Below are 18,969 nucleotides of genomic sequence, written 5' to 3'. Positions count from 1 at the left end.
GTTAGCTAACTTTATAAATCCTTAATACGTGAGACTGTGTGTCTGTTAGCTTGCTGTAGCATAAACGTATATTGGGGGTATTTGAAAACCCATAGGTTCACTGTAATACAATGATGATGCTTGCAATTGATAATGTTCTTAGCTTTTTATTGTAAATTGGCAATAACCACATAGTATCTCAATTAGTTTTTTTAATTGTATTATTTAACATTTGCTTTCATTCAAAGCCCAGCAGTAAAGAGGCGCTACTGACAAGAAACATTGGGGGGAAAGCTGCATTACTGTCTGGCTGATTCTTTCACAGGTTCGGCCTGAGGTGAAGCTCCACTTAAAAAACACAGGCCGAGGTTTAGGGAAGTCTGCAGTGATCTGGGTAAGGTTTTGGAAACTTCAGTGCAATTACATTTAAGTGCTTGATTGTCCGGATGAACAGGAGATAAAATTTCAAGCACAACAATCGAACAAATGTCTGTGTTTGAAACCATGGCCATAGAGCCAAAACAGCACCATTGGCTTATGGATCTATCTCAATGGATTGTTTTGAAGTTTGTACAGAAATATTGTCCCCTGTGGACCAGTCCAATTTACCTTGGTGATCCCTTTTCCTCTGCTGCCAGATTTGTATTAATTCTGAGATATATATTCAAATGTGTCGTTTTAAGGGTTGTTGAGACATTCATATTCTATTTTTTATAAAACCTCAGTTGACTGAACAACAGTGTCATGTTCATACATTACTAACACATCTACGAATTGTCATTGTTTGTTACATTATTTAATACAGTCAAGAACTTGGTTTATGTTTTTTGCTGTTTCCTGTTTTTTATTTGGTGAAAACACTCATGTCTATATTTTAACTTTGTGTGATCAAACTATTTTTGTAATGCCGTTGAACATAAATAGGTGGCTTTGTGTGAACAACACCTGTGCTGTCCTTATAGTGACTTTCCATATAAGCAGTGCACACATTTCAAGTTGCGTTTGCCTTCTTTGTGTCCCATTATAACCTGCATGGTTACATGGTTAGGCATGAACAGATTGGTTTCAATTCTTGGTAAACGAAACATCAATTTCTTACAGCAGCACTATCCAACACAAGCACACAAACACAGGCTTACATCCTGTTATTTTAAACAGGAAATTAACAGAAGGGTTTCGCTGACTGTCCTTTAAGTGTGCTGAGTCCACAATCCTGATGCAAATGAAAGATAGGAAATCACAGATTATAATACCATACTCCACAACAACTCACCACAATGTAAAAAACGTATCTGAGAGTTCTGCTTTTGGAAAAGACTCCCGCCCATGGGTTGTCTTTCTTAAACCGAACATGTCCTACTCCCATGCGTTTATTTGCAGTATCATCAAATTATTGGACCTTAATAAGAACACAGAAACTGAGCACACATTTTACAGAAGCACTGAACATCACATCAAGGGAGAATACGATTCAGGACGATAGTGTGATTTGATGGCCCCTGACAACATGTCAAATGATGGATTTAGAACTCAAACATCCGGTAAGAACACACATTCGACCACGTTGCCTATACAGTACAACATGTATAATATGACTTGTAGCTGTAGCATTTATACAAAAAACCTAAGATGTGCTTGAGGAAACAGGGACAAAGCTTTAAACATTTAGTTAAATTACACATTTGCTTTGATTGTTTTGTGGATATTCATTGCGTTTTTGTTGAGGTGATTTGTGTTTCAGTGCGGTGGGTTGGAGCTGCTACAGTGTGTCTGGGGACACTGTTTATAATCCTATGCATAGTGGCCCACAGTAAGTACTAACTCAGCAATGAGCTTGAGTACACACACCAAAAGAAACCTGAAAATGTATTAGTATGTTTTGCTTTAACAGTGGTCACTTGATCATTTGAATGGTTATTCGTTGATTGTAAATGATATTTTTGTAGATTCCAGTGTTCTCAATCACAATGACTCGAAGTGGGAACAGCTGATCTCTAGCCTGACTATGGACAGAAACACTGAGAGGGATGAGCTAGAACAAAGAAAGATTAATTCCGGCAACCTGACAAAAGAGATGGAGGTTCGCAGTAAGTACTGACTCAAGTTAATGGGCTTGAGTACACACCACAAAACACCTACAAATGTATTAGTATTTGTTTCTTTAACAGTGGTCACTTGATAATTGTAATGGTTATTCGTTGATTGTAAATTATATTTTTGTAGATTCTATCGTTCTCAATCACATGGACTCGAAGTTTGAACAGCTGATCTCTAACCTGAATATGGACAGAAACATGAGGGAGGAGCTAGAACAAATGAAGATGCATTCCAGCAACCTGACAGAAGAGCTGGAGGTTCTGCAGAGCAAATACAACGCTGTGGCTGCAAGTCAAGATAAACTACAAGAGGAGTTTAAAGGGTTAAGGAAACGTAAGTAACGACTAAAGCAACACATGTAGACTTGAATGGGATCTTCTTTTATTTGGATGCACTGCAGTAGAAAGGAAATATGAGCATATGCAGAAAATAAAGGAACATTAGCAAACACCAAGAGAAGTGGGTGGATAATAAAATGCATGCTAGTATACTTAAAGCCAGAATAATAAAACTAGACATCTTAACTATCTTCAATGTGTATAAATAAATCTGGACATACTGTAAGCTTCAACAATTTGTTTCCTGCTGGTCTCCAAACATTTTCTTAAAACGTAAGGGTTTCAAGATCACAATAACCAAAATATACTTGTCAAATAGGTGTCCCTTGCCTCCAAGGATGGAAAAGATTCCAAGACAAGTGCTACTTCTTCTCTGCTAGTAGCGCGTCTAAAACCTGGCAAGGCAGCAGACAAGACTGTCAAGCGAGAGGAGCTGACCTGGCTATTATAACCACCCAAGAAGAGCTGGATTTCCTCAGCAGAACTACAGCCATATCCTGGATCGGTCTGTCTGACATGGTGCAAGAGGGCAAGTGGAAGTGGGTGGATGGGACTGATCTGGTAGGTGTCGGATTCTGGAAAAAGGGGGAGCCCAATAATCATGGTGGAAATGAGGATTGTGTTGAGCATTCAGAGAAAAAATTTAATGACGCCCCTTGTAATACAGAATTTGCATGGGTTTGTGAGCGTTAGTCACCCATTCTCTTCTCTCCTCTCCCCATAGGCCTACATGTTTTTTGATTCAACCATGATTACAACGCCTTGAAAGAGAGATATTCAGTTTTTTTAAACCTTTGTTTGTCAAAAAGACCTTCAAATGTCATGTTTTTTCTAAATTCCATCTATGAAACAAATGGCACTAAAAGAAGTTCCCTTAATCTTTACAATATTGCTTGGTAATTTTGTTCTTTCTTTTTCAATCATTAGCCATTTAAGCGAAAAGTACAATGCACAATCTTGTATCTTTTGAATGTTTTCTTCTACTCCTAAAATAAAAACATGGACAACAGAATGAAGACCTGTTTTTTTATATTCTGCAAATTCCTTTTTTAAATCTGTGTGAGTGTAAAGTTAGCTGCATTTAATAAAACCTAAGAATCAGCAGTTTAGTCTGAGAAAAGATTTAGCCCTGGCTTCCTGTTGTTCCATAGATGATAAGGATCCACTAAAATGTATTTCCATGTAGAACCGGGGTCAAATGTTTTTATACATTATTTCACTGAAGCTTGAAACCAAATCAGGCCTGAAAAATATTTCCGATCTAGCAGTGCTTGTCTTATAAGCAAAAGTATTTTATTATATGATAGGACCTAGAGTTCGTATACTGATTCATTCTAGCCACACAAAAGCAAACTTAGCCTAGTGACGGGACGGGTGGCGCAGTGGTCTGTGCATCCGATCATCAGATCAAGGGGGAGTGCTGGGGAACTCCAGTTCCTGCCGCCAATCCATGCGTCAGGCCGTTGTGTCCTTGGGCAAGACACTTCACCCGGATTTGCTCCTGTGGGTATTGTCCACAGTACATGTATAATACCAATGTGTACTTGTAAAAACGCCTCGATGACCTCGAGGCGTGAAGATGGACGGTGTGGCGCAGTGCGCTGTGCAATGATCATCAGATCAAGGGGTGAAACCCGCCGCTGCTGCGTCTGTAAAGCCCTTGGGCAAGACACTTCACCTGAACTGGCTCCTGTGGGTATTGTCCACAGTATCTGACCATTGCATGTATGATATATGTGCAGTGGCGTTTTTATATGTACAAAAGTGGTGGGGCCAGGGTCGGCTCTAGAACAAATCGAATGGGGGGGAAATCATTTACCAAGGGGAGGCACACACTGCCGTCAACAACCAACACACAAACACCAACGCAACTTCAATTTAAAAAAACATGCTGTAAAGTCTATTGTCTTTCACACACATTGCAGGGTGTAGTGCTATTGTATAGTGCACCTATGACTTGTGCAGACATGCACGGTTGTGGAACGACCACCAAAACAGAAACATATAAGGACAGAGGGTGTCGTTTTCTCATACTGATATTCTGCACAAACTGTGCTGTTGTATTTGTTGTAAAGTGTCTTTACTGTAGGTTATTTTTTATTATATGTACAGCACTTTAGCTCGACCAAAAATCGTTGACAAATTTGCTATATAAATAAAACTTGATTTGATATGGACATAGGCCACCATATAAAAGTGTGCAAATGTATTTAGTATCCTATCCATGTGAACATGTTTTAGGTGGGGGTGGACCTAACCTCCTCTAGGAGGGTCTGGGGGGATGCTCCCCCGGGAAGATTATTTTTAAAATATTGAAGTTAAATGCATCAATCTGGTGCACTTTGAGAGCAAAATGAAGAGATCTATGGATAGCCGACATCTCTCAGCATCCATATGAAACAGAACTGTACACAGATTTACTTTTTCTTTATGGATATTTTACTAATCACTCCCCTTTTAAACTGTATTCTTGTGTTACTGTCCTATAGTATTTCATACCCGTTTTTCATTTATTCTCTTTAACAACTATAATGATCATATAAAGGTATTCCTCGAAAATACTTACATAAATGGTGACCAAATCGTTTGAGACCCACTGAGATAAGTTAACCTACACTAAAGTGAACTATCTAAACACTGAAAGAGTCCTTACCTCACTGAGCTGACGTTATAAGATCCTCTCAGTCTGACAGGAGAGGACTCTCCTCCACCTTGGTGTAGAAACAGCCCTTTATATCCGTTAGCATAGCTAGCTAACCAGATGCTAACAACATTCCACGTTACCACTCGCGCACAGACAAAATGTGCTCGTGCCACACAGAGCCGAGCTTGAATGAAACACAGAGACCCATGTACTTGTACTGTAGGCTACTGTATATCATATTATTTTCGATGGCTTTACTGTATAATCAGTGTAACAGATGAACAGATCGCCACCGGCTTTCATCTAAACACACAGCCACGTAATGATAACAAAACAAAGGTCGGGGGTCATTGGTCAAGCAACACACCAATCAGAGAGCAGCAGTGAGCACACCTCAGGCTGTGTTTTATATTTGTATTCTTTATTTCTGATGTATTTCACACAAAAAACCTTTAGCAGAAACGTTTTCACTTATATGATTAAAAAACGAAAAAAACGGCAAAGTGGCAAAGCTTGCCAACCCTGCGTTGGGGGGGCACAGTGACTCATTTGGGGGGGCATGGCCCGCGAATGACCCCCCATGAAGCCGACCCTGGGTGGGGCACAAAAAACTTAGATGTCTATATATAAGCTTGAGGTTCATGGCTGGTGAGGCTCTGACTCTTCAGGTTTACAAATATTATATTTTGACCTAAATCAAAATATCATATTATTTTCAAAAGCTTTTTTTGTCTGATGCTTCAATTAATTTTAAACAGACAGTTCAACAAAAGGATACCCAAAAAATGTAATTGTATCATTTAAATATTGAATTGTTCTCTCTTAGTAAGATCCCATTTTCAATCAAATTGCAGTCTTACCTTGACATGAAGATGAAGTCCATTTGCCTATCCTTCTGGACAAACATCTCTATTACTTTTTTGTAAAAGTCCTCCTTATGTTCTTGTAGTTTCCAAAGTCTATCATAAATCTGATCTAATCAATAGATTTATGATTCGAAAATTATAAAAGTAGGGTAGACATGTGGATATTATCCGGCTGAACAAAACGTGCATTTATCTAACAGGTTTGTTTCCCACAGATCTTATTTGGAGCTATTTTCTAAAATTCTATGGAGAAATATCATTGCTTTTTTGTGGAGGGAAGCCATGCGCAGTTTATTTCCGGGTTTTAGGACGCGTCACTGCAGCTCTCTCCTCCTCTTCACACACCACACTTTTCGCGGCACACGTACTTACAGCCACTCTGAATTATGTGAGATGACGTATGGTGGGGATGGCAGCTCTATGCCCCTATGGTCATTATTTTTTTGCCACACACATTAAATAGGACAATACTCTGAGCATGCGCAGTGTAGTTTTTACAGTCACCATTGACTTAAACAGGGAGAGGGAGGGGCAGGATCGGGTTTTGTCCCACATGGCTCAAAACAGCTCAATAGGCACACACTCTAGACACTAATTAGAATAACACAGACTAAAACAGCAATGTACAGACGAATCAGATGATTAAACATGATCTTAAAATATATTTTATATATTTTTTAATTTATTTTTTGCATTTTTTTGTAATCATTACTTTTAATACTTTCTGCTGACACTAGGTGGGGCTGTGCCCCACCTGCCCCTAATGACCAGTCGCCACTGTATATGTGTAATGTGTGTATATGTAAAAGCGCTTTGAGTCATTGAAAAAGCGCTATAATAAATGTAAGGAATTATTATTATTATTAGTTCCCTACAGGGTCGGGGTCATTCGCGGGCCATGCCCCCCCAAATGAGTCACTGTGCCCCCCAGACCCCCCTGCTGGGGTTGGGTTTTCAGCATGTGGGCCTTTTTATGTTATACAGTTCAGCTTTGATTCCATCATCTCATTAAACCTTTTTTAAAAGCATACTTTAGTTCTGTGAAGGGATATAAGGGATATATGCACTGTACTTCACTTTTATCAATATTGTATGCTGAAAAGCGTATATATTACAGCACGATTTTTTGTTGAATAGATTTGAGTGCTTCAAAATGTTGGGTCGCGATGTATTGACCAAGTAAAAAGTGGGTCCCGAGGCCTGACCAGTTGAGAACCACTGATATACAGTACAGTACAAGTAGCCTACTTCTGGGTCTCTGTGTTTCATTCAAGCTCGGCTCTGTGTGTGTGTGGCACGAGCGCATTTTGTGAGTGTGCGAGTGGTAACGCGGAATGTTGTTGTTAGCATCTGATTAGCTAGCTATGCTAACGGATATAAAGAGCTGTTTCTACACCAAGGTGGAGGAGAGTCCTCTCCTGTCAGACTGAGAGGATCTTATAACGTCAGCTCAGTGAGGTAAGGACTCTGTCAGTGTTTAGATAGTTAACTTTAGTGTAAGTTATCTCAGTGGGTCTCAAACGGTTTGGTCACCATTTATGTAAACAAGTATTTGCGAGGAACACCTTTATGATCATTATAGTTATTAAAGAATAAGAGAATACATGAAAAACGGGTATGAAATACTATAGGACAGTAACACAAGAATACAGTTTAAAAGGGGAGTGATTAGTAAAATATCCATAAAGAAAAAGTAAATCTGTGTACAGTTATGTTTCATATGGATGCTGAGAGATAGGCTATAGATCTCTTCATTTTGCTCTCAAAGTGCACCAGATTGATGATTGATTGATTGATTGATTCAATATTTAAAAAAATAAGCATGCCCCACCTAAAACATGTTCACATGGATAGGATACTAAATACATTTGCACACTTTTTATATGGTGGCCTATGTCCATATATTTCTGTTTTGATGGTCGTGCCACAACCGTGCATGTATGCAGAAGTCATAGGTGCGCTATAAAATAGCACTACACCCCTGCAATGTGTGTGAAAGACAATAGACTTTACAGCATGTTTTTTTAAATTGAAGTTGCGTTGGTGTTTGTGTGTTGGTTGTTGATGGCAGTGTGTGCCCCCCCCCGTGGTAAATGATTGCCCCCCCATTCGATTTGTTCTAGAGCCGACCCTGGTGCCCTATAAGAGGTTATATAAACATTGGTTCATACAACCCAAATCCTGGCTAAACATTAACAGAGGCCTACTATAAGAAACTGACATTGATATTTACTTTTCAAACTGCTTGCACCGGAAAGGTTAACCAGGCAGTACACACACCATTGTGTCTTGGTCCTCATTTCCTTTCTAACAATGTTTATCAATGCTATCAGCAGTCATGGCTCCAACTATTAGATTGTCCCTCTCACTTTCCAAGCTGTCAGCGGATTCAGGATGCTCACACAGACTGACAAAGTGGGTGTTGGAGTTAACAGAAGTAGACAACAGCACATACTGTACCTTTATAATCCGTCCTCAAAAAATTACATTAGGGGTCCCTATCCCCTGGCCCTGACTCTTACATAATGATGTCTTCGAAATATGTTTAATGCTGCAATAATGTGTATCTGTGGATATTGTGCTACTGTTAACTACAGTAGGCCTATAGCCTACTACAGAGGGGTGATTTGTGTTAAGAACGTTTTTTTTTAGATATTGACACGTCAAGTTGAACACAATACCTTTCTAACTTTAATGAACTTAAATTAAATGAGTAGGCTACATCCCACTGCTGCACCAAAGCTGATATTTACAATTGTTAAAGGACTAAATTGCCTATGTTGTGGCCCCAAAAATCTACGTAATATAAATGTGTGGGTTTATTTTAATAAAATACAAAAGTTATCAGCACAGCCAATCAATACCACTTAAATGGAGACGTTTTCATTTAATCTCAGACGGACATGTGACATAAGATTTTAAATAAAAGTAATATTTCGGAGCTTCCGTAAGGTCCTTGAATGCAGCAGTGGTTGCTGGGAGTGGCAGCGTGCACCTGTCCGACCTGTTTGGGGGACACATGACTCCACAGGAATTTCCTCCGTTGCTCCCGTCCTTTGTTCAACGGAGTCTTTTCAGAGGGAGACAGAGGGTGAGAGCCAGAGGAGAGGGGGAGATAGAGAGAAGAGAGTGGGAGATTTAGAGATGTCGGAACCAACCACTAATCCCGCTGCCACCTCGTTCCCAGCGCCAACTCTTTCTCTACCTTTGGGACTGGACGTATTGAGAACCTACTCTGGAGCCCTTGTCTGTTTAGAAATAGTAAGTGCGTATTTTATAGACACCGTATTCTTGTATGATATTCTTATATCAGTGACTTAAGTGGAGTTGTAGAGTGAATACTGCAGAACATAGCCACTATTCTTTATGAATAATTGATAACCTTGTGTTGTTGAAGTACAGTTAGATTTTAACCCGTCTTTCCTCTTTAATATGCGCACTGCTTAGGGTTTGCACACCATAGAGTGTATGTTTAAACCATACAGTCTATGGTTTAAACCAACGCACTGATGTTCGCTGAGATTGCTGAGGCTGAGTTGTGTTTGCTTACGCTTGACAACCAAAGCAAGGGCAATGTCGCCTCGAGCGATGTCGTGAGGTTCAAAACACCTGCCAGTGTATACGTGTAAGGCCTGTACAACACCAAATTGAGTACAATGTCCTTTCACCTTAATATAACGTTATTATAAGGGTGTAGCATGTACATAGTAGACTCGGTGTCTGTACATGCTACACCCTTATAATAATTTGTCTACTTATCTTTTTCCAGTTGAAAGCATGTAGATAGGCCTTTAGGTGGAAACAGTTATTCAAATGTCGAGTTCCAACATCTTATCATTACCAAAGTAAGCTTTAAATACTTGTGAATTTTCAAAACACCATATTGTTATGTTTTTGAAACAAACGATGTGCAATATTACTTGCTACATTCCCTTTCCACTTTGTCACCACACATAGTAATAGTTGAGAAGATATGTGTACAGCAGTGTATTAAAGCAATGTTCAAGATGATGCAAAACCTATTTTGTTGTATTTAAATGAAAAACAACTACAATGGCAGCTGAGTAAAAATACAATATCTTCCTCTGGGATGTGGCGGAGCAGTAGTATAAGTTGCATTAAAGTCAACTAAAGGCATTTAAAGTACTTTAAATATGTTCTCAAGTACTGTGCTGTTCTTCAGTTGATGTACTTGGTTGACTTTCATCACAGGTAGTACTAACATTTGGTTGCAATTTGGAAAACAAAGAGGTATAGCAGGATCAGTATTCTGTTATCTGGGTTATGGACGGTATTGGAAAAAAATTGGATATAGGCATCCATAAGAAAAAAACACCTACCTCATGCCTTTGTAATGCATCATAAGTCGTTTACTTTAAGCCTGTATCTGTGCAAATGTGTCCATGAAACAAAATGACCAATAGGAGTGTTTATTTCTACCCCCAGTTATTTGGTGGTCTTGTATGGATCCTGGTGGCTTCCTCCAATGTGCCCGTGCCTCTGCTGCAGGGCTGGGTGATGTTTGTCTCCATCACCTCCTTCATCCTGTCCTCCACCTACCTCATCTTCCTCGTCACTGGCCTGGCTGACCGCATCATCACAGACTGGAACGTTCTGGTGAGCTGTAGACAAATGAGTTAAGATAACATAGTCAGCCTGCTTATCTATCTGTCAGTTTTACTGGCTAGATATCTATACACAGCTGTCTAGCATTGCAGGTTTTTTTATGCTACCTGTCTTTTAGATGGACTTGGCATGTAAAATAACCAGACCGAAATGAGCACTGACATTTAAAGGGGCCTTTTTTCAAGTTACACCTGAGCGCATTGTGTGCTTCTTTAAGGCATACCAAACATATTAAATGTGTTTATTTCCTCGTGAAATATTTACAGCCAATATTATTTTTATTTTTTTTACCTGTCTTTAAGAATAGATAAGATAAGATGTACTTTAGTGATCCCAATTTGGGAAATGTTTTTGTTACAGCAGCATGTAAACAAGGCATTGCATTTACTGGCACATTGTAACATATGTTGCCATGTTAAGGCCACCAGTAGATCAGTGGATCATCATTGGTAGGACTGTGGTATTGGGTATTTTTCTTAGGGTCAAAAACACTAAACTCACAACTTAAAATTAAAGCGTTTTGTTTATTTGATAAAAGAGCACATGTTCAATGTTAAAAGTGACAGTAGATATAGATTAGTTGCAATTTGATGCTATATATATATATATATATATATATATATATATATATATATATATATATATATATATATATATATAAAAAAAGGCGTGGGGCTCCGTTGGCGGGGCTCCGTTGGTGGGGTGCAGCGCCCCTCCAAGACAATGGCAGGGGAAATACTGTATCTATTTTACATAATTCATTTTAATGTATGAAAAGTAAATACATTTTTGTTAGTATAATTGCTTAAAGATTGCATTATATTCTAAAGTTACATTTTCATTTAGTTGTTATGTAAGTTTGTATCTATGAGAAACTAAAGGAAAATCACTCAAATCATCATCCACCATCACACAGCACCTATTCAAGTGTGGGTACACAGATTACATTTGAGTTGTATTACTGATTATGTCAGGCATTACTACATCTATGAGAAAATAGTTGTTTCAAATCGTGTGTATGTGTGTGTGTGTGTGTGTGTGTGTGTGTTGTAAAAACTTAACCTACTTTAGCCTATAAAAAAGACAATACATCTTATGGAACAGAGTATGTTTTACCATCTAGAACAAGCATAATAACAGTAGCTGGAGGGCTTGCTTGAAATGCAAGTACTAAACAAATAGCTTCTTCTTCGATCTAACTGCACAGCGAGGCAGATCATCTATTTATTAGCTCTCTAAGATCATACCAAGCGTGTGGCTCAAGATGCTAGAAATCAGTGCAGCAAATGAGTATATATTTTAGCAGAACATCTGCAAGTTATGTCTAGTTTGCTTGTCAAAACATCAATAACCATAATGGGTCTAGACTCTAGGTCAGTGGTTCCCAAACGGTGTGCCGTGAGGCAAGTCCTGGTGTGCCGTGGGATTTTGTGACAACCATACGTTATTATTGCAATATACAACTACACAAAAATAATACTTTTTTAATTTACTATATCAGTACTTTGTAGGTTTATATGTACGTAATTTGCGCGACTTGTGCGTCCACATCTCCACGTGCAGTGCTGCATAAACATGGCTGAGTCAGCGATAACTCTCGAGGGGTGGGAGGTTTGCCCATTATTTTGAGTTCGTCCGAAGAATAGACAGGAATGTGACGGTGAGGTGCAAACTGTGTCCAGGCCAGAAGCTGTTATCCACTGCTGGAAACACCACGTGGTCAAACCTCAACAAACACCTGCAAAGAACACATGCTAAGGTGAAGCTACCGCACAGCTATTTGTTGTTTGTTTATATCACGTAGTCTGTTCTTCTTCTCTGTCTTCCGGTTGCCTGTTTTGAATGACAAATACACACTACCGCCGCCTGCTGGTAAGGAAAGTTATTGCCACTCACCAGGGTTCGTACGGTCATTGAAAACCTGGAAAAGTCAAGGAAATTCAAAATGCAAATTCCAGGCCCTGGAAAGTTATGGAAAAACAATATTTTTCCCAAAGTTTTGGAAAAGTCATGGAAATGTAACTAAAGTTGCGTCAAATTTAATTTACATTTGATCTAATCGCCGAAATAATCTGCGGTCGCGAGCTGTTATGTGCCATCATGACGCGCATGGTGTTATTTTTTAATATATGAAGCGCGAGCTGTGTGCTCGAGTCTTCCTGCCTGTCGACTGAACTCTGCTGCTCCCGGATGAGGGTCAGCTACATTATCTACGGTGTGTTCGTTAACTGTGCGGAGTCACTGTGGCACAGACTGAGCCGCTGGTGAACAGCTGTTAGAACGGGCCGTTCAGAGCAGAGCGGCAGAGCGTGATGTGAACTGAAACGTTTTTCTGTCGCAATATTATTTAAGGAATCGTTGAGCTAGCTAGCTAGCATACATTGTCACTATCTGCTAACGTTAGCTTTAGCCTTCGTTTTCTAATAGTTTTTTTCATAGGCTATAAACAGGTGGTATAAATATAGATATTGTGCTAGAGTAAAAGTATAAGTACTCAGATCTTGTACTTGAGTAAAAGTGGGAGTACTCAGATCTTGTACTTGCGTAGAAGTACCAGAGTGTAGGAATACTCTATCATTACCTCTGAACTGTAGAGGAGTAGAAGTACACTATGTACCTCTGTAGAGGAGTAGAAGTACACAGTAGCAAAACATTGAAATACTTAAATAAAGTACAAGTATCTCAAAATTGTACCCACGTATAGTACTTGTTGAGTTTATGAACTTAGTTACTTTACACCAGTGGCTATACAGATAGAAAGACAGCCTTGCACAGAGGCATGAAAATACATTTTCAAAATGCTCAACAGCCAGAATTATAAACTGACTGCTACACAATTAAAATAAATGCTTTTATATATTTCTATTAGATGTGACTCTTTGACGTTTCTGTTATTATTACCTGCTGCTTTAGTTGTTCTGACTGCTAAAATCCTCTGTTCCTCATTTTAAAGCCGATATTCCGTGGGGTCGGGGGGCTCGGATCCTTGTCACCTTTTTCATACCTGATGAGTTTGCCTCCCTGACTGCAGTTGCTTTAGCGTGTAGAAGCTAGTAAGCCTACTATTTGATTTGTTTTAGATAGGCACAACATGTTTCATATGCAGACCTTATTTTCCAGTTCCATGTTCAAATAAACCATTTTCAGTGGTAATTTTTTTTTTTGGTCATGGAAAATTAAGTAAAGGTCATTGAGAAGTCATGGAAAAGTCATTGGTGAAAAAGTGTATGAACCCTGACTCACGCATGCGCAAGTTCGTACGTGCTCGGCGAGTAAAGTAACGTATGTAGATAGTAATGAAGTAGTGTAATATATTACTTTTTTTAAAGTAATATGTAATATATTGAAAAAAATTAGTAACTGGAGTTGGCGTTCTCTACTCTGGTTTACATGAAGAACAACAGGAGGTCACGGCTCTGTTGAACAGGACTTGCGAGTGGCCCTCTCCTCAGTGCCACCAAGGATTACAAAATTCTGCACGCCCCGACAGGCACATGTATCTCACTAATTTGTAAGTCGGCAAAAATATTTACAATAGCACATGTTTCAATGCTGATTGCTGAAATGTTAATTTTGTGACCTGTCTGGTTTAAATGAGTGTGTTGCTGCTTTGATGAAGCCTAATTTGATAAAGTTTCAAATTAATTTCTGAAATATTTCGTTAATAAATATTTCATGAGTAATATAGTTGTCTTTGTCACATTTTATTTTGCATTAGTAAATAATTATGCACATTTACAGATATTTTACATGATATGAGTGATAACACGTGTTATAAGGGCTATTTTGCACAATAGGTGTGCCTTGAGATTTTTACTTGTCCTTTGGTGTGCCTTGGGCACAAAAAGTTTGGGAACCACTGCTCTAGGTTATAGGCATTTCAAATACCCTGCTTATGACATTTTCAATAAACATGTTCACCTACACAAAGTTGTGGACGGAAAATATATAATGTAAACAACATAAAATCACTATTACAAGAACATCTCTAAGCAGCAGTGGGGAGCATTCTCTGTGAGTGCAAGGTCTGTATGATAGAAAAGTGATTCACTGTTAAATGTATATACATATAAACACATGAAGTCACTGTTATGTACTGTGTGATGCGTCTGGGTCCTCAGACAGAGCCAGCCTTCCCTCAGGCTCCAGGCTCTGCTCCCAGAAGGAGCCCGGTGTCTGGGTTTGTTTGCTTTCGGCCGAACAATGAGTGACATGGATGATGAGCTCACACTATAACAAAGGCCTGCCTGTAGTCCAGCGACAACACAGTCTTATTAACCTGCTTAAATATTCTGACACCCCCTTTTTCCCTCTGCATCTTAATCCCTCTCTCTGTTTTTCTTTGTGGTTTTTCCTTAATATGTTGACTTCCATTTTATACTCCTTTATTTTAAATGTTTCCATAATTTGCCATGTTTTTGTGTTGCTCTTGTGTAAAGGGAATTAGTGTAAAAGCTTGGGTTATTGACAGATGGCCATGTTTGTTATGTGACTTCCAAAGTCCAGTTAGCTTTAGTTACCAGTGCATTGTCTAATAATTACCCGAGGGGATACAACTGACATGTTGGCCATTCTTTATATCCAACTGCTGCTATTACTGTTTTGTTTTTATATCTAATGCATACTTTTTTTTGTCCCACAGGATGTGACTTACCATTTTATGGCATTGCTTTTCTACTTTGCCGCCTTTGTGTTGGAGGCAGCAACTACGGCAGCGAATGGAGGAGCCCACATCAAGATACTGCCCAACAGCACTGAAACTGTCATGTGTATAGCTTACCCTCGGGGCAATATATTCACAGTCATGGATGACAGGCAATACAGTGTTAATGTGGCAGCCACGGTGAGTGCTATATACCTGTTTTTAAATGAAGTCTGTATCACAGTGTGCAAAGTTTGTGTGTTTTAAATCATATTATCATAATGGACTCAGTATTATTTAATGAAATGTACCATAATGTTAAACCCTGTTACATTTGACTTAGGAAGGTACCTGCTGAGTGCCTTAGAAAGACTAGAAAAAAGAATCCAAAGGTTCTACGAAAAGTTAATTGATGAACTATATCTGATATCCACCCTGTTATTCTTTCAGGCTCTTAATAGCTTACTTTCAGAGAAACACCTCAGATGACACATTTGTGTACAAAGAAGTACAAATTCTTGACTTTGCTTGCTGTTCTTTGTTTAATTTATATATACAGTGGAGGAAATAAGTATTTGATCCCTTGCAGATTTAGTTAGTTTGCCCACTTAGAAACAAATGAACAGTCTATGAGTTTAATGGTAGGTTTATTTGACTAATGAGAGAGAATATCAACAAAAAAAAAAATCGAGAAATTGACATTATATAAAAGATAAAAATGGATTTGCATTTAACTGTGGGAAATATTTGATCCCCTTGCAAAACATGTGTTAGTACTTGGTGGAGAAACCCTCGTTGGACAGACCTCTGTCAGACGCTTCTTGTAGTTGGTCTCCAGGTATGTGCACATCTCAGGAAGGATTTTGGTCCACTCCTCACCCCCAAAGCATAATGTTTCCACCTCCATGCTTGACGTTGGGGATGGTGTTCTGGGGTTATAGTCAGCATATCTCTTCCTCCAAACACGGTGTGTCGAGTTGATGCCTTGATCTGGATTTTGTTCTCATCTGACCAGATCATATTCTCACAAGCCTTCTCTGAATCATTCAGATGACGATTGGCACATTTCAGACGGGCCTTTCATGTTCTTCTTGAGCAGGGGGCCCTTGCAGCGCTGCAGGATTTGATCCATTATGGTGTAATGTGTTACCAATAGTTTTCTTGGTGACTGTGGTCCCAGCTGCCTTGAGATCATTAACAAGTTCCTCCCGTGTAGTTCTTGGCTGATCCCTCACCTTTCCCTCACGAGATCTTGTGTGGAGCCCCAGGCAGAGGGCGATTGATGCTCATTTTGTCTTTCTTCCATTTAGAAACACACACATTGTCCTTCTGAATAATCGCATCAACAGTTGTCTCCTTCTCACCAAGCTGCTTTCTGATGGTCTTGTAGCCAATCCCAGCCTTTTGTAGGTCTACTGTCTTGTTCCTGAGGGCCTCAGACAGCTTTTTAGTCTTGCCCATGTGGTTGAGCGGTTGGAATCAGATTGATTGATTCTGTGGACAGGTGTCTTTTATACAGGTAACAAGTTGATATTAGGAGTACTTTTTTAAAGGAAGCGGACTTATGTAACTGGTCTGTGGGAGCCAGAATTCCTGTTGGTTGCAAGGGGATCACATACTATTTTTCCCACAGTTAAATACAAATACATTTGTAGCTTTTATATAATGTCAATTTCTGGATTTTCTTTTTGATATTCTCTCTCATTAGTCAAATAAACCTACCATTACAATTAAAGACTGTTCATTTCTTTGTAAGTGGATAAACTTACAAAATCGGCAAGGGAACAAATACTTATTTCCTCCAGTGTATATACTTAAATGTTGTCTTTGGCAGATTACAATTAGTAAGTGATCCTACAGACCTGTAGGAACCTACTGAACAAAACAAATATTATAAATAGATATGGAACAAACTAATAAGTTATCAGTCAGCAAATGTGAGTGAAATTGCTGGGGTATTTCTGACCAACTGTGTTTTTGCTCTCTCTCCTTTTGTCTTTTTATCCCAGGTATTTGCATTTGTGGTGACATTATGTTATGGCTGCAGTATGGTGATGGGATTCAAGAGGTGGATGTCGTAACCAGAAAAAACTAAACTGGAAACTTCAGTATAAAAACATTTTCATGACTTCAGCATGTATTAAAACATCAGCACACCATCAGTTATTTCCTGATGGTTAACTTGCATCATAAAAAGGTAAAAGTAATACATATATTTCAAATGTTTGCCTCAGTCAAACATGTGTTAAATGTTCTGGACAATAATATTCCCGCAATAAATCTGTTAAAGGTTTGGGTTCAGGTAGGTTCAGTCAGTGCTGTTTGAAGTGTCTATAGGATAGGAATAAAGAATTGCAGTTTAAGTTGGCTATACACAGTCATTCTCATATGAGGAACTATTCCCCTTTTCAAATGACCACTACAACATGCCTATTAATGCTGCTCATGGATAAAGCACTGCATAACAATAATGTGATGGTGCAATTTGTTTGAAAGATGATGGTTTTTACTGTCCTTCAGTTTCCTTGGTGCTAAGGAGCTATTTTCTCACTAGATTTTGATATGAATTCTATTACATTTCAATGTAATCCTATTAAAAGTGTAAATTGATCTGATATTTAAATTTCAAAATCGTAATTCTTATTGTGAGAACTTTGTATCCAACGTCTTCAGTTGTTCATATATTGTAACAATTATTCCATTCTCAGTTAACATAAGTTACATAATAATATGTGTTACTGTTTAAACTGTCTGAGTGCAGTCATTTGTGGCCAACTCCATTTTGACTGTTTCTCATCAGTCAGCTACTATATTTCAAACCGTGATCTTAATCTACTAATGGATCATTAAATGTATGTATGTATAGCATCAATAATCATATTGCTACATGATGTATTAGTTGTATTTACTGTATGCTTTTTTGCATATACATGTTGTTAACTTAAAATTGTTTTTAATACATTTGTTTTAACACTTGGTTTTTCTTGAAATTTGAAATGCTTTTAAGAACTACACAAATAAAGGTTTCAAAGAAAAAATAAGCTCTTGTCTGAGCATCATTACAAGGTGCAGTGTTTCCTGCCACAGTGTTGCCACAATAAGCCACTCAAGTAAAAAAACAATTGTGAACAAGGTCCATCTCTTCATCTGTGAGAGGGTAAAACAGTGATTTAGCCCTGTTGTTCACCAATCAACTCAAATGACATTAAAAGATATGCAAATAAAGCCGAGAAGTACTTTTGGGATTTCATAATAAATATTGCGTTAAATATTCTGAATCCTCACAAGTTGAGGTTTAGTCTACGTCATATCTAACACATTTTTTCCAATGTTCTCTTCATAGCAGAAGTTTTGGTCTTTTTCAGATGTTTTAATGTGCATTTCAAACGCATCTATACAGCATTTGTCCATAACATCTATTTGAGACTAACTATTTGAGTTGGTGTTAGGGCTATCTCCACCACATGTTGCTTTGGCTGGCAGTTTTCTCTGATACACCAGTTGGTGTTACAAGTTTTTGATGTAGAGATGAGTGTATGTAGCCTTATAACTTATATGTATGCAGCATTGCAAGTTCTGATTGTGATTAATAAAATGTACATGTATATATGCAAATATCTATCTTAATATTTAATGTATTGTTATCTAGTTTTATGGAAATGTTTGATGTAGTGATGTTTGTGAAGCTATTATAGGGCATATTTTGACGTCAAGGTTAGTGTCATTAACATTTGCTATATCTTAATGCCCTTATAGAAACGTTTACAAATAAAAGCA

General features: G+C 38.4%; 2 protein-coding genes across 4 annotated transcripts; both read left to right on the top strand.

Annotated features, from left to right (window-relative positions):
• Nucleotides 1-1,032: 1,032 nt before the first annotated feature.
• Nucleotides 1,033-3,426, top strand: LOC117541469 (CD209 antigen-like protein C). 3 transcript variants are annotated; one of them, XM_034208632.1, is made up of 5 exons: nt 1,368-1,520; nt 1,721-1,789; nt 1,926-2,066; nt 2,203-2,409; nt 2,734-3,426. In XM_034208632.1, exons 1-5 carry the CDS (start codon nt 1,472-1,474, stop codon nt 3,105-3,107), a joined length of 840 nt encoding a protein of 279 aa, XP_034064523.1. In that variant the 5' UTR covers nt 1,368-1,471; the 3' UTR covers nt 3,108-3,426. The 3 variants fall into 3 exon arrangements, with proteins under 3 accessions (XP_034064522.1, XP_034064523.1, XP_034064524.1); XM_034208633.1 differs by having other exon boundaries at nt 1,373-1,520; nt 1,705-1,789; XM_034208631.1 differs by having other exon boundaries at nt 1,033-1,789.
• A 5,468-nt stretch (nt 3,427-8,894) lies between these two features.
• Nucleotides 8,895-18,233, top strand: mal2 (mal, T cell differentiation protein 2). Its single transcript, XM_034208579.1, has 4 exons — nt 8,895-9,185; nt 10,371-10,541; nt 15,193-15,393; nt 17,202-18,233. Exons 1-4 carry the CDS (start codon nt 9,069-9,071, stop codon nt 17,271-17,273), a joined length of 561 nt encoding a protein of 186 aa, XP_034064470.1. The 5' UTR covers nt 8,895-9,068; the 3' UTR covers nt 17,274-18,233.
• The last annotated feature ends 736 nt before the right edge of the window (nt 18,234-18,969 follow it).

This window comes from Gymnodraco acuticeps, unplaced genomic scaffold (genome assembly GCF_902827175.1).
Source record: "Gymnodraco acuticeps unplaced genomic scaffold, fGymAcu1.1, whole genome shotgun sequence".
Taxonomy (NCBI): domain Eukaryota; kingdom Metazoa; phylum Chordata; class Actinopteri; order Perciformes; family Bathydraconidae; genus Gymnodraco; species Gymnodraco acuticeps.
This window is presented reverse-complemented; position numbering and strand designations above follow the sequence as displayed.

Excerpts from the sequence above, each read along its gene's own strand:
- LOC117541469 (XM_034208631.1), top strand. The coding sequence starts at position 1,609 with ATGTGCTTGAGGAAACAGGGACAAAGCTTTAAACATTTAGTTAAATTA. Across the intron at positions 1,790-1,925 it reads CCTATGCATAGTGGCCCACA|ATTCCAGTGTTCTCAATCAC; the intron begins GTAAGTACTAAC and ends ATATTTTTGTAG. Across the intron at positions 2,067-2,202 it reads AAAAGAGATGGAGGTTCGCA|ATTCTATCGTTCTCAATCAC; the intron begins GTAAGTACTGAC and ends ATATTTTTGTAG.
- mal2 (XM_034208579.1), top strand. The coding sequence starts at position 9,069 with ATGTCGGAACCAACCACTAATCCCGCTGCCACCTCGTTCCCAGCGCCA. Across the intron at positions 10,542-15,192 it reads TCACAGACTGGAACGTTCTG|GATGTGACTTACCATTTTAT; the intron begins GTGAGCTGTAGA and ends TTTGTCCCACAG. Across the intron at positions 15,394-17,201 it reads GTGTTAATGTGGCAGCCACG|GTATTTGCATTTGTGGTGAC; the intron begins GTGAGTGCTATA and ends TTTTTATCCCAG.